Source organism: Mus caroli, unplaced genomic scaffold, assembly GCF_978045245.1.
Source record: "Mus caroli unplaced genomic scaffold, Mus_caroli_1 scaffold_13, whole genome shotgun sequence".
NCBI classification, from domain to species: Eukaryota; Metazoa; Chordata; class Mammalia; order Rodentia; family Muridae; genus Mus; species Mus caroli.
Window position 1 is genome coordinate 1,407,184 of NW_028227268.1, and position 13,666 is coordinate 1,420,849.

Here is a 13,666-nt window from a genome sequence, read left to right on the forward strand (position 1 = left end):
CAGAACATGTGAGGGGTGGACCAGGCAGGCTACTTAGCCCTGTTGTCCCTCTGAAGGGGTGGGGCCAGGCTAAGCTTCTACCAGCGCAGTGGGTGGATCTAAGGGCTCCCGTGCAGTTCTGCCCTTGCTCAGAGTCTGCACACCCCAGTGATTTGTTGCACACACAGTAGCTATGTCCTTCAGGGCCTTTGGGAGGGGCTTCACCAGGGGTGAGGCAGGACCCCGAGCAGGGCTTTCTAAAAGAGCCTTGAGCTGACATGGTGGCTCTGAAAGACTCAGGAGCAGGGTCTGAGGATGCTCTGGGGTTGGTTTTAAATGGCATGCAAAAACTATCTATGCCCAGTGCCTACTGCTTAAGTAGGGGGACCACTGTGTTCAGACTCTGGAGTCAGGGTGGAGGCTCTATCCCCTTTCTGGCTTTGTGGAAGAGGAAAAGAGCCAGCCAGGGCACAGAAGGGAAATGGAGCGATCATCACCCCGGGGACCCTCTCAGCCAGGCACCCACTTGTCAGGGTCTCTGTGCCATCTCCTCCAGCAACCCTTAGCAGAGACAGTTTTGCTTCTTTATTAATTTAGCCATTTGCTATGGAGCATGGTGGGAGCTAGGGGCCAAACCCACACAGGGTCTGTGCTACTTCAAGCAAGACTGGGCATATGGGGGTTGGGGGGAGTCACCAGCCGCAGGGTTGGGGTTCAGGGCTCAGGTGCTCTGGCAATCAGTCTCGTGCAGCGACAAGAAGACGTCCGCTTTACACTGGAAAGTCCCTCGGTTGTTGAGTTGCCGCTGGCAGCTCTGCAGGTTCAGGGTCACATCTTTGACACACAGGGCCTGGGTAGGTGGTGGAGGCTGAGGGCCCGCCCCTGTCCCACCAGCTCCCGCCACCCATCGCCTGCTAGCACTCACAAGGCTCCTTACGCTGGGGCGCATCTCTAAGTTGCGCAGAGGTCCGGTTCCCACCCGGAGTGCTGGAGACTCGGAGCGTCGCGTAGATGGGAACCTGTGGAAACTCGACAGTAGCCCCGAGGCGCGGCCCACCGAGTAGTGGTGGGGTCCCGCCGCGGGCTTGTACCACGCGAGGGCTGGCGGCAGGAGCAGCGCCAGGGCAGCGGCCACCAGCGTCCTACACCGGGCCATGGAGCTGTGAGAGGGGCAGGCAGAATGTAGCGGCTGAAGTCTGTGAACCAGGCTTTATATTTACAATGGGGGCGGGGGACAGAGGCAGGGAGGGGGGTGAGGAAGAGCGGGCGACAGAAAGGAGTGGCGCACAGACTGCAAGTGGAAAATCAGTGGGATCTCACACCCTGCGAGATGGGGCAGAGGGCCCGTTTCTCCCTTCCTCAAGTGGAACTGTCCTTTTACTGACCAGATGTATCAACGTCCAAGGGTGGAATGTGGAACTGTCTTAGGGCACTATTACTGTGATGAAACACCATGATCAAAAGCGACTTGGGGAGGAAAGGGTTTATTTGGTTTACATATCCTGAGTCACAGAAAGCCAGGGCAGGAACTACAGAGGGACAGGAGGTGGAAGCTGATGCAGAGGCCATGGAGAGGTGCCGCTTACCCTCAGGGCTTCCTCAGCCTGCTTTTTTTACAGAACCAGGATCACCAGCCCAGGGATAGCACCACTCATAATCGGCTGGGCCCTCCCTCATCATTCGCTAATTGATTTTTCCAAGCTGGAGAGATGGCTCAACAGTTAAAAGCACTAACTGCTGTTCCAGAGGACACAGGTTGGATTCCCAGTACCACACGCAGATGGCTCACAGGACAGTTCACATCTGCCTGGAACTCTAGTTCCAGGGGTCAGATGCCTTCTTCTGGCCGCTACAGGCACTGGGAGAATGCATGTATGCACAGAAGTGCTTGCAGGCAAAACATCCACACACATAAAATGTAAAGACATTATAAAGAGGAAGAAAGAAAATGTCCTACAGGCCTGCCCTCAGCCTGATCTTACGGAGGCATTTTCCCAACTGAGGATCACACCTCTCAGATGACTCTAGTTCACGTCAAATTAACATAAAATCAGCCACCACAGGGACGACCAGACCACCTTGCTTATTTGGTCCTGTCCCAGGCTCACCAACAGGGTCTCACTCTATAACCTATATTGGCCTTGAACTTGGAGAAAATAACTCATCTTGCCAAGTGCAACAAGGTTGGAGTTGTTTTTGTGTGGTGCTCACGGTGGAAGACTCTGCTGCTGGACTTGCCCTTTCTGAGGAGAAGTGTTGCGCTCAGGCTCCAACCTTCAGAAAAGCCTGGGCAAGCAACTGCCCTGCCCATGCTACACCAGTGGGTATGGCCTAGGAACCTTCCCCACCTGTACTTAGCAAACAGTGACTCGAATACTGGACACAGGAGGGTAACATGTAAGAGACTTGTGGTGTGTGCAGGAGCCAGAACATGAATAGGACAGTATCTGGCCACCTAGGGCAGGTACAGGTGGACTAGAGCACAGAGAGCTTCCTGAGGTCAGTGGTGTAGGCCTCCTGCTCCTACATGGGAAAGGGGCTTAGGCTGAGCACAAGCTGCAGTGCTGGGTATATCACTGTCCTGACTTTTCTGGAGAAAGCTGGTGGAAGAACAATGGAGTAGGAAGGGGAGGAGCCAGGGGTCCCATTTGCAAGCAGGCATATGCCGAGGTTAGTTATGGCTTTCTGATCTCTGGAGAGTGGACATGCTACATGGGGGGAGTTGACCCTGAGGAAAGGCTGCTGACACCGTGAGACAACACATCGAGAAGAACCTCGGTGGTAAGTGAAGGCCATGAAGGACTCTGAGGTGAGCCCGGGAACAGGAAGTTGCACAGGAAGTTGCTTCAGTGAGGATGGCCCCGAATGAAGTCCCAGAGAAGGTTCCTAGAAGAGGCATGGAGGACTCTCCAAGAGAATGAGCAGACTGGAGATGGAAGGCACAAGCTGAACAAGCCAGGGTACACCACACTTGTCAGCTCAAGGAGTTCCAAATCCACCAATCCTGGCTTCCCTCTGCAGTTCTTGGGGGTCCTTACCCCTGAAATGGCTCTCTTCACTCCTGAGAGCTGGTGCCAGTTCCAGGATTAGCATGCTGGATAGCCAAGTGGTATGAAGGTCTAGTCTCCCAGAAGCACAAGTCTGCTTTGAATAGGAGGACCTCAGTGATGCCACACACAGTGGGCAGCAAGTCTCGGAGCCAACAAACATGTAGATGATCCAGACTGCGTGGAACCAGCATTCCTAGTATTCCTAGTATTCTACTCCCCCGGCTGTGGAGCACACAGGGAGTGCAGAGGTGTTACTGGGAAGAGTCAGTGAGTGAGGACAAGGTGGTGAGTTGGCCAGAACTCCTAGATGCCAGCCTAAATTGGTTTCTACCCAGGAGCTTAACACATCAGGGCTGGGCTACTGTTTTCCTGATGACTGGTAATCCCTAGCTCTAGGGAATAACGGAGTTTCCAAATGGCTGTCCTTCCCTAAGACACCAGAGGACCCATATCCTCCTATACTATATCTGCCTTCATCCAAGGAAGACACAAGAGACTGAACAGCTTGCTGCAGTTGTCCCCGAAGATTATCTGGACATGACCACTGCCTGCTTAGCTATTTCTTCCTCCAACCAAATGGCTCTGGAAGAGCAGCTGCCAGCTTTGCTCAGCTAGGGCTGGGGATGGGACAAGATCTCAGGACTCCCAGTAGACTAGGGCAGCTGACGGGCTACGTGCACCCTGCCTGTCTCCTTGACACAAACACACCCTAAGGTCTTTGCCCAGCTTGGCCCTGCCCAAGTCTCTCCTCCTCCTGTCTGAGCTGTGACTCAGACTATAATGAAGGTCTTGGCCGTTATATCATCAAGCTGTTTATTTGAGTTTTCATAGCAAAACATGCTGCTAGCTGCATCAGTATGTCAAGAAACCAGGCAAGCAGAGGCCTCCAGCACGGCTCTGAACTGTAATGAGTTTTACTTATTGAATAAAGTGTCAATGTGATGGGAAAACAAAACAAAACAGTCAGCAAAGCTCCTTTCAACCTTGTCTCAGCCAAATAGAAAGCATTCTTGTCCCCAGAACAGACCGAGATCTCTGGGCACCACTGTGCTGTGTGGAGGGGACTTGGGTGCTGTATCTGGGGGAGGGGAGGGGAGGGAGGGAAGGGGGTGAGCCTGGCACAGCACAGGAGAGGGAAGTGGCTTCACTCTTTGAACTTCCACTCCTGGCGACACATGGGGCAGTGCTGCTGCACCTGCTGCGCGTTCAGCCACTTGAGGATGCAGTGCATGTGGAAGCAGTGGGAGCACTGTCCCCACACGAGGGGGCAGTCGTCACCAGGCACCTTACCTGCAAGAAGGAGAGACCGGCCTGAGGTAAAGAACCAGATAAAACACACAGAGCATGTGACAAGCCAGGCAGGCACCTCTGGGACATTAGTCAACAGCTCTAGTTCACTGGCAGAGAGCCTCTCATTCTCAGAGGAGACAAAAAGTAGGGGTGTGACCTGAATCATCCCCAGACATGGCCCACGGCATTACAGATCTGCAGTGACTCCCTCTATGGCAAGTGAAGTGTCCTCAGAGGGGAGAGGTCTGGTCCACTAGGTTCTGGTCCCTCTCTCACACCTTTCTGTGAAAAACTGACCCGTAATACCAAAGACTCACAGCCTGAGTGGAGAACTCTTTGTCTTCATTACAGGCATCCTGAAACCTGGAAAGCGCCTTCCCTGGACATCAGAGATCTACTGCACTATGGATCTTGGGGACACTGGTGTTTATGGGACAGTTACTAATAGAGGACTTATCAGCACCTGTTACCTTCTTCACCTGAAACCTCAACTCCAAAGAGCACTGACTGCTCTTCCAGAGGTCTTGAGTTAAAATCCCAGCAACCACATGGTGGCTCACAACCACCCATAATGAGAAACAAAATAAAGAATCTATGGGCCGGAGTGAACATGGAGGGGCCAGAGCAAGTGGGACCTGGAGCAAGTGGGGGCCAGAGCAAGAGGGAGAAATGGAAAGTGGGGGGGAGAAAAGAAGCTGGACAGAACCTCTGAAGCTGACCTCTGGCTGACAAACAGATAGGCACATAGACACACAGACATACACATACATGCAGACACACAGACATAAACATATGCACAGACATACACACATACACACACACACACACACACACACACACACTGAGTTCAAGGCCAGCCTGGTCTAAAGTGGGAGTTTCAGGACAGCCAGGGCTATACAGAGAAACACTACCTCAAAATTAAAAAAAAAAAACAAAAAACAAGGGCTGGTGAGATGGCTCAGTGGGTAAGAGCACCCGACTGTTCTTCCGAAGTTCCGGAGTTCAAATCCCAGCAACCACATGGTGGCTCACAACCATCCGTAATGAGATCTGATGCCCTCTTCTGGGGTGTCTGAAGACAGCTACAGTGTACTTACATATAATAAATGAATAAATAAAATCTTTAAAAAAAAAACAAAAAACAAAAAAAGAAAGCAACCACAACTCGAACTTCCACCCCAAGCCGGGGCACAGGCTGCAGACGCTGCAAGTCCAAGTCCAAGGGGAGACAGGTTATCAAAATCAAAACTAAGAGGGGGCTGGAGAGCTAACAGGGTTCAGTCCCTAGCTTCCACATGACAGCTCACAGCCATCTGTATCTGACACCCTCCTCCGGTTCCCCCAGACCCTGCATGCATGTGGTAAATACATGCACTCAGGCAAAACATAGAAAATAAAAATACATAAATATGTTTAAAGTAAAATTTAAAAATAAACAAATAGCAGGGGTGGGAGTAAGGGAAATGTAGTTCCACTGAGAGAATGGCTGTTCAGAATGTCCAAAGCTCTGCACTCTACCCTCAGCCTTGCACAAGAGGATTATCCCAGCACTCAGGAAGGGAGGTGGAGGCAAGAGGATCAGGAGTCCAAAGCCACACTCAGCTACAGGAGGATTCTGAGGCTGACCTAGGACACATGAGAAATGAGAGCCTGTTACAAACAAACATTCCTGACTTCCCTAGCCTAGAAAACAGAACATCTGCCCCACAGCAGTATCAGCCTCACTGTACCCTGTCCAACCTGGGGGCCCCAGCCCTGTATCTGTCATATCTGTGTCTACCAAGCCCCTCCCTCCCTTTCTTCCTTCTTGTCTGTTTGGTTTTTTTTTTTTTTGTTTTTTTTTTTTTAAAGATTTTTTTTTTTTAAAGATTTATTTATTTTTATGTAAGTACACTGTAGCTGTCTTCAGATGCACCAGAAGAGGGCATCAGATCTCATTATGGGTGGTTGTGAGCCACCATGTGGTTGCTGGGATTTGAACTTTGGACCTTCGGAAGAGCAGTCGGGTGCTCTTACCCACGCCATCTCACCAGCCCGTCTGTTTGTTTTAAAGACAGGTTTGTTTGTCTGTAAAGACAGGGTTTCTCTGTGTACCCCTGGCTCTCTTAGAACTCACTCTAGATCAGGCTGGTCTTGAACTCAGAGACCCACCTGCCTCTGCCTCCTGAGTGCAAAGACTAAAGTCACCACTGGTGGCTCCTAACTTCAAGCAGAACTCTGTTTGAAATCACCCCATTCAAATTAGACTTGGATCCCACTAGCTCACCAACAGGGGCTACTGAGCTGCCGTCCCCTGTGGGTAGTCATGCGGAGGAAGATATTGTCTTGTGTTCAAGATGTCCCTTCAGGCCGCAAGCTGGAGTTCCCAGTGAGTGCTCCGGTGCACTGAGGGTGATTCATACAAGGACTTGCGAGTGCCTTGATGGAATTATTTTTAATTAAAAACTTCTTGACGAGACTGTTGTACCCTAAAGCCCCCTGTGTCCTGGAACAGATTTATTAACTTAATAACTTAGTCTTAGTAACTTAATTTTCACTTAGTAACTTAATTTTAATCTATGAGAAATCTGGTGCTATAGATTGCATCCAGAAAACACACTAGACCTGACCAATACTGTCACATTAAAACTGACTCCCTCTCATTCAAATACATCCATGAGTTGGCTGGACTATGTTTCCCACTCTGCACAGTTATCAAGCCCTGTTAAGAGAGTCTGAGTCGTCTTCACACACGAGACACTAAGTGCTTAGCCACTTAGGATGCTTTGTAGACATCCATCCCTTCTGTCACAGACCTAGTAAAAATGGTTCCCTCTGAAATCAGCAAAGCCACCTTCACTCTACCGACTCAATGTCCACCCTTTGCCTGAAGGTGAGAGTTGCTATAAATCTTCCTGAAAGTTGTTTATAAACTCTTTGTGGTTCATTTTTTGTTTGTTTTGTTTTTTTGAGACAAGGTCTCAGTATGTAGCCCTGGCTTTCTTTGTGGAAAGAGGTATCAAACTTCAGGTAATCGGGTCCTTTTAATAACAACAGCCACTCACAGCACAGAGAGCTGGGACAGAAGGTCCAACAGCAGGTCAGCAAAACAAATAACACATTTCTTACACAGTTCTAGGCCTAGATAAAGGGTCTCTGAGCTCAACAGCTTAGTGAAGGTACTATAGCTGGTCCCCACTTTGGAAGGAGCTGCCACATATAAGAGAAACAAAACATCCTTGCTAAGCCGGGCGTGGTGGCGCACGCCTTTAATCCCAGTACTCGGGAGGCAGAGGCAGGCGGATTTCTGAGTTCGAGGCCAGCCTGGTCTACAAAGTGAGTGCCAGGACAGCCAGGGCTACACAGAGAAACCCTGTCTTGCCTCCCTCTACTAAGTGCTATTATGGTCTGTGGTCTGTGCCCCCATGTCCTAAATAAAACAAGTGTTTTTGCTTGACTCTGTTTTTGCAACAGAGTCTCACTGTGGAGCCCAGACTGGCCACCAACTACTCTCTGCCTCTCAAATGCTAGTATTACAGGTGTTTGCCATCATGCTGGATGGGGTCTTTAGACAAACATGGGATTGAAGTATTCTGCTTTTTTCTGTCGACTTTCCCCTCAGGAAATAGAAACTAAAACCCACAATTTTTTGTTTTTGTTTTACCTGGTCTTTTATCAAGACAGGGCTTTTCTTTGTAGCCCTGGTTATCCTGGAACTTGCACTGTTTGGCTTTTTGTTTTGTTTTGTTTTGTTTTTTGGTTTTCTTTTTTTTTTTTTTTTTTTTTTTTTTTTTGGTTTTTCGAGACAGGGTTTCTCTGTGTAGCCCTGGCTGTCCTGGCACTCACTTTGTAGACCAGGCTGGCCTCGAACTCAGAAATCCGCCTGCCTCTGCCTCCCGAGTGCTGGGATTAAAGGCGTGCGCCACCACGCCCGGCGTGTTTTTTGGTTTTCAAAACAGGGTTTCTCTGTGTAGCCCTGGCTGTCCTGGAACTCACTCTGTAGACCAGGCTGGCCTTGAACTCAGAGATTCACCTGCCTCTGCCTCCCAAGTGCTGGGATTAAAGGCTGTGCCACCACTGCCCAGCGGGGTTTCGGTTAGGGTTAGGTAACTTGTCCTGTTGACCAGGCTAAACTCAAACTCAGAGATCCTCCAGTCTCTGCCTACCCAGTGCTGGGAAACCTAGGGATTTTTAGGCTGGTGGAGTAGGCTAAAGTTCTGAGAGCACAGAGGAAGACACTTACAGTCTGGACAGCAGCCATTAAATGCCATCCTGCAGATGCCGCAGTTCTCATCATTGGCTACCCAGAGCCAAGTGGCCACACCATTCCAACATTTAATTTTCACCTTCATGACAGCAGAACCTGTGACCTGAGGGAAGAGGATGACCTGGAGTTAGTACGGAATACGACAGCACCTAAGCATCAAAGTCATGGAGCTGCGACAAGTGCTGCACTTGTCAAGAACGGCATCTTCCAAAATTCCGTGCGTCCCGACCAAAAAGAAAAAAAAAGGCACGTGTTTGTCTTTAAAGACCGCAAGGAGAGCCTGTGGGATTAATGGCACGAGTTTGTTTTGCCACCTTTAAGGATGCCTTTAAAGATCTGCACTCATGTAGCCAGGCACGGTGGCACACGTCTTTAATCCCGGGGCAGAAGCAAATCAGCCAAACAGGAAACAAAAACAAACAAAAAGCAAAAACAAAACCTCCGCATCCACGCAAAACATTGGTTTTCACTAACCAAGGCCTGCTTTTAAAGATAGGAAGAGTGACTGTCACTAATCCGCGAAGTTACAGCAGGGGTGAGAACGCCAGCTCGTCAGGAGACCGAGCCTTCGAGCAAGCACAACCAAGTCGGAACCACGGACCGGTCGGGACCCCCACGATCGCACGGTGCGGAGGGACCCGGGACGCGCACACTGCGCGGCACCCAGGCGACGCCCGAGGATCTTCCGGCCTCCCAGGGAGGCGCCCGCAGGCCCCGCCCCCTGCTCGCCCTCGCACCTCGGCCGCCTAATCACGAGGCGCCCCGCCCTTCCGTTGCCTCCGCGCGGGAAGGTATAAAAACGACCGCGCCGCGTCTGGCTCCTTAGAAGTAGCGCCAGCCACCGAGGCGAGCCGTACGCAGGCGCTCTGCGGGACCGCGCGCGCCGAGACCAATCGCCGGGCGCTTCGGGCCCGGGACGCCGGAAGGCAGGGGGAGGTGCCGGAAGTGACGCCGCGGCGTGCTGACGCGCGGGCTCGATCCAAGGCCCGAATCCGCGCCCGCCATGGCCGACAAAATGGACATGTCTTTGGACGACATCATTAAGCTGAACCGGAGCCAGCGAGGAGGCCGCGGCGGGGGCCGGGGTCGCGGCAGAGCCGGCTCCCAGGGCGGCCGCGGCGGCGCAGTGCAGGCCGCCGCACGGGTGAATCGAGGCGGCGGGCCTATGAGGAACCGGCCCGCCATCGCCCGCGGCGCCGCAGGCGGCGGCAGGAACCGGCCGGCGCCGTACAGCAGAGTGAGTGCGGGGACCTGCGGCGCGGGCCGGGGAGGGTGCGCCCGGGCGGGCCGGGACCGGGCGAGCGTCCGGCGAGGCTCGCGGGACCGCGGCCGAGGGGTGGGCGGGGGCGAGGCCGCCCCGAGGCCGGGATCTTCCGGGACGCTTTGTCCGGTTATGGTCCAGCCTCGTGGCGGCGGGGGCTGCTGCGAGAGAAGTTGGGCGTTCGCAGCAGAGCGGCGGGGCTGGGGGACTCTCGGGGCTCCTCGACCTTGGCCGCGGGGCCGACGGGAGAGTGTCGCCGAGGTGTCGCGGGCTCCCAGGACGAGTCTCACGACTGTCTCTGTGCTTACGGTTTCTCTCCAGCCGAAACAACTTCCCGACAAGTGGCAGCACGACCTCTTCGACAGTGGCTTCGGGGGTGGAGCCGGCGTGGAGACGGGCGGGAAGCTGCTGGTGTCCAACCTGGACTTCGGAGTGTCAGATGCTGATATTCAGGTAGGAGACGGGAGCTCTCCGCTCTCCTCGTCCCACGCGGACGTGGGCTCCAGGATCTCTTACGGATTGGAACCTGCCCTCCCCTAGGCTGCCCAGAGCCAGCCACTTTCACCCTTGAGAGCCTTAGCCTCAGAAAAAGTAGGGTTTGAGCACGACCCCATAAGCCAGGCTGCAGGAAGATGTCACAGTGTGTGTGTGCCCCTAAAAATGAGTCCTGTCTGCTGTCCGAACTGTGAGCGCCTGCCCTGTTTGCCAGGACTTCCAGTTTCTAACCTGCACAGACTGGCCACAGCTCCGGTCCCAGCATGACTGGAGGTGCTTGCTTCTCAGATTTGTGCCCGATATGGTGAACTGATGGGAGAAGGAAGGTCCAGCATCTCCCAGATTCTGAGAAAGGTGTCTGAGAGTGTCTTCCAGCCTTCGTCTCTGTGCTGGATCTTAACTGGTGATCTTTCCTGGGTCTTACCCAGGTCATGGTTCTCCATGCCTTTGAAGTATTCCCCCCCACCCTTCTTGGATTTTGTGTCTTTTTTATTTTTTTTTTTTTAAACTGGACCTCAGAGGCATTTAGAGTTCTCTGGTTACAAGGCATAATTTTGGGAGTTAGCGTTTGATATAGCCGGAGCTGAGTCGGGTGTGCTGGGCCTTTCTGGGTACCGTTCCCTAGAGCCCAACTGTTTGACCTCCCCATGGGAGAAAAGAACAAGGCCGGTGAGCACTCACGGTGTCTCAACACCTTTTTTTTTTTTTTTTTTTAAGATTTATTTATTTATTTTTATGGATTTGAGTACACTGTCACTCTCTTCAGAGACACCTGAAGAGGGCATCAGATCCAATTATAGATAGTTGTGAGTCACGTTGGTTGCTGGGAATTAAACTCAGGTCCTCTGGAAGAGCAGCCAGTGTTCTTAGCCCCTGAACCATCTCTCCAGCCTGTCACAACACTTTTTTTTTTAAGGTGGTTTCTGGCATCCACTGGAAACTGCTTTAGCTAGCTGCACTCCCCACTGTGTGCCTGCAGCTGAAGTGCCCTACTCTGTGGGTTCCCTCTCCAACTCCCAGCCTGCCTGAGGTCAGGACAGGTTCCATGCTGCATTTCACTTCAGACTTGGCAGCAGCAGGCAGTAGGAGGAAAGGGGAAGGTGAGCTAGAACCTACCTTTGCAGTAGGGGCTCTGTCACAGTTTCCTAAAATACTGGGCCCTTTGCGTTGTCTGCTCAATGGACAGTTTTACTCTTGGCCTCTGGTATTTCGTGAAACAGCAGTTAGGCAAGTTGAAAGTACCCCTGCTGAGAGAGTTTTGTAGTTTTGTCCTGTGATAGGACTTTGTGTCTTCCCTCATCTACAGCATGGTGTAATTACACTGTCCCTCAGTGGACAGTAACCCAGTTGTTCATGACAGTTGCTGTCTCCTCTTCCCTCAGCTCTTAATCCACTGCCTTGCCTTCTTCCTGGGTGGCGGTCAGTCAAGTACCTCTAAAGCACAAGGACTCACAGCAAATGTTGCTGAGCTACAAGAAGGAAATTGGCTTAATTGCTAATTTTTACCCCTTCCCAGGAACTCTTTGCTGAATTTGGGACATTGAAAAAAGCCGCTGTGCACTATGATCGCTCTGGACGAAGTTTAGGGACAGCAGATGTGCACTTTGAACGAAAAGCAGATGCTCTGAAGGCTATGAAACAGTACAATGGTGTCCCTTTGGATGGTGAGTCTGGGACTGGGCCCTGGATGCCTGTGGGGCGTGTGGAGTTTGGGGCTGGCACCTCTCCCTGTAGGAATCTGGGCTGCCCCCCACCCCTTGGCTGAGGATACTTTGCATTTGCCCCTTTGTCTCTCTCTTCCATTCTGCCACCTCTCATGCTGCCCCACACATCTGGACCAACCTCTTGTGAACCCCCATCCAGCAAGCTACATCCCTCCCCTCCTTGAGCTCCTTCCGGAAGATTCACTTCTGTGAAGCCTTCTCAGAACCGCCATAGTACAACCTGAGTGCGGGGCTGTAGTCGTAAAGACAAAGGTACCTGTTCTTCTTCCGTCAGGTCACCCACACCTGTCTGCCCATGAGCACCCTGAACACCTGACCAAACAGCCCTCCTAGCCTGAACTGAGAAGGAGTGAGGAGGTGTTGGTGGGGTTATTATTATTGCACTTTATTTTCCCACCAGGCTCTCCAGGCCATTTACCTTGTTGGGGGCATTGGAGACACACAGAACCCTTTCCAGAGCTTGCATGGAGATCAGGGTGTGGTGCCCTCTGAGTCAGCTTCAGAGCCTCTGGAGTGAGACTTCTTGTGTTCTTTACCATAGGCCGCCCTATGAACATCCAGCTTGTCACATCACAGATTGATACACAGCGAAGACCTGCACAGAGGTGAGTTCTGCGGTCCTCAGATGGGGAAAGAGGCCTGTGGTTTATGATAGTGCCACCCTCAAGGCCTTGCCAGACAGCTCACAGTTCTGTTATTTTGTTAGCATAAACAGAGGCGGCATGACAAGAAACCGTGGCTCTGGAGGTTTTGGTGGTGGTGGCACCAGGAGAGGGACACGTGGAGGCAGCCGGGGAAGAGGTAGAGGCACCGGCAGGAACTCAAAGCAGCAGCTTTCTGCAGAGGAGTTGGACGCACAGCTGGATGCTTACAATGCAAGGGTGAGTTGAGTCCTTGGACTCGGAGGACTGGGTGTAACTGAGTGACTACTGTGGTAGTCTAAAAGCCAGTAGAGTCAGGGGCCTTAGTGACCTTCCCACTCTCTTGCAGATGGACACCAGCTAAACAACCGAGCAAATCCACACAAGTAACAGGACCCAGAAGCCTCGCCTGTGATGCCTAGTGGGAGGGTTGGCAACTGAACTGTGCAGACAATGGTGGATTTGTTTTTTGTTTCTTTTTATTTCTTTTCTTTTTTTTCTTCCTGTTTTAAAATAGGATCTAAAAACTCATGTAAAGTTTTTTTTTTTCCTTTTTTGGTTTTTTGTTTTGTTTTGTTTTTTTAAATTCTGAAACAGACCTGTTTTGTACTGAGTTATTTTTGGGATAAATATTACTGGTTGCTGTTGTGGAGAAGGTGGCATTTTCACCTTTGCCATAATAAAATAGAAATGTGTGTAGAACTGGAGCTGTCTGGTCCATCCTGCTGTTAGTCTCTGGCTGTAGCTAGTACCTGGTGTGAGATTAGAGTTGGTGCCTGGGAGGCAGTGGGTGAGGCCTGTCTCCTTCCCACTGTCCTCATGCCTTATCCAACTGGATAGGTGGGAGCCTATAGAGCGCAGTGGCCTTTGGCACTGCCTGGATGTTTTACGTGCACCATGATGACGGGGATGGGGAGGTCTGCTGAGTGATACCTAGAGAGATGTGGCCCATAGATTCCTGGACTACTCCTTTGCCTTAT

The 13,666-nt window shown here is 51.8% G+C and overlaps 3 protein-coding genes across 6 annotated transcripts; 1 reads left to right on the forward strand and 2 right to left on the reverse strand.

Annotated features, from left to right (window-relative positions):
- Positions 1 to 549: 549 nt before the first annotated feature.
- Npb (neuropeptide B) lies at positions 550 to 1,147 on the reverse strand. Of its 3 annotated transcripts, none has more exons than XM_021178110.3 (2): positions 917 to 1,147; positions 550 to 829 (listed from the first exon to the last, which is right to left on the reverse strand). In XM_021178110.3, the coding sequence occupies exons 1-2, from the start codon at positions 1,133 to 1,135 to the stop codon at positions 701 to 703; spliced, it is 348 nt and encodes a 115-aa protein (XP_021033769.1). In that variant the 5' UTR covers positions 1,136 to 1,147; the 3' UTR covers positions 550 to 700. The 3 variants fall into 3 exon arrangements, with proteins under 3 accessions (XP_021033769.1, XP_021033770.1, XP_021033768.1); XM_021178111.3 differs by having other exon boundaries at positions 550 to 793; positions 905 to 1,147; XM_021178109.3 differs by having other exon boundaries at positions 905 to 1,147.
- A 2,676-nt stretch (positions 1,148 to 3,823) lies between these two features.
- On the reverse strand, positions 3,824 to 9,437 carry Anapc11 (anaphase promoting complex subunit 11). Of its 2 annotated transcripts, none has more exons than XM_021177299.3 (3): positions 9,303 to 9,437; positions 8,542 to 8,668; positions 3,824 to 4,319 (listed from the first exon to the last, which is right to left on the reverse strand). In XM_021177299.3, exons 2-3 carry the CDS (start codon positions 8,648 to 8,650, stop codon positions 4,174 to 4,176), a joined length of 255 nt encoding a protein of 84 aa, XP_021032958.1. In that variant the 5' UTR covers positions 8,651 to 8,668; positions 9,303 to 9,437; the 3' UTR covers positions 3,824 to 4,173. The 2 variants fall into 2 exon arrangements, with proteins under 2 accessions (XP_021032958.1, XP_021032957.1); XM_021177298.3 differs by lacking the exon at positions 9,303 to 9,437 and adding an exon at positions 9,040 to 9,293.
- A 30-nt stretch (positions 9,438 to 9,467) lies between these two features.
- On the forward strand, positions 9,468 to 13,393 carry Alyref (Aly/REF export factor). Its single transcript, XM_021177297.3, has 6 exons — positions 9,468 to 9,802; positions 10,148 to 10,279; positions 11,838 to 11,985; positions 12,587 to 12,650; positions 12,752 to 12,926; positions 13,036 to 13,393. The coding sequence occupies exons 1-6, from the start codon at positions 9,569 to 9,571 to the stop codon at positions 13,048 to 13,050; spliced, it is 768 nt and encodes a 255-aa protein (XP_021032956.1). The 5' UTR covers positions 9,468 to 9,568; the 3' UTR covers positions 13,051 to 13,393.
- Positions 13,394 to 13,666: the final 273 nt, after the last annotated feature.

Coding starts and splice junctions, on each gene's coding strand:
- Alyref (XM_021177297.3), top strand. CDS start 9,569: ATGGCCGACAAAATGGACATGTCTTTGGACGACATCATTAAGCTGAAC. Junction 9,803..10,147: donor GGCCGGCGCCGTACAGCAGA/GTGAGTGCGGGG, acceptor GTTTCTCTCCAG/CCGAAACAACTTCCCGACAA. Junction 10,280..11,837: donor TGTCAGATGCTGATATTCAG/GTAGGAGACGGG, acceptor ACCCCTTCCCAG/GAACTCTTTGCTGAATTTGG.
- Anapc11 (XM_021177299.3), bottom strand. CDS start 8,650: ATGAAGGTGAAAATTAAATGTTGGAATGGTGTGGCCACTTGGCTCTGG. Junction 4,320..8,541: donor TAATGGCTGCTGTCCAGACT/GTAAGTGTCTTC, acceptor TCCTTCTTGCAG/GTAAGGTGCCTGGTGACGAC.
- Npb (XM_021178109.3), bottom strand. CDS start 1,135: ATGGCCCGGTGTAGGACGCTGGTGGCCGCTGCCCTGGCGCTGCTCCTG. Junction 830..904: donor GCCCCAGCGTAAGGAGCCTT/GTGAGTGCTAGC, acceptor CCACCTACCCAG/GCCCTGTGTGTCAAAGATGT.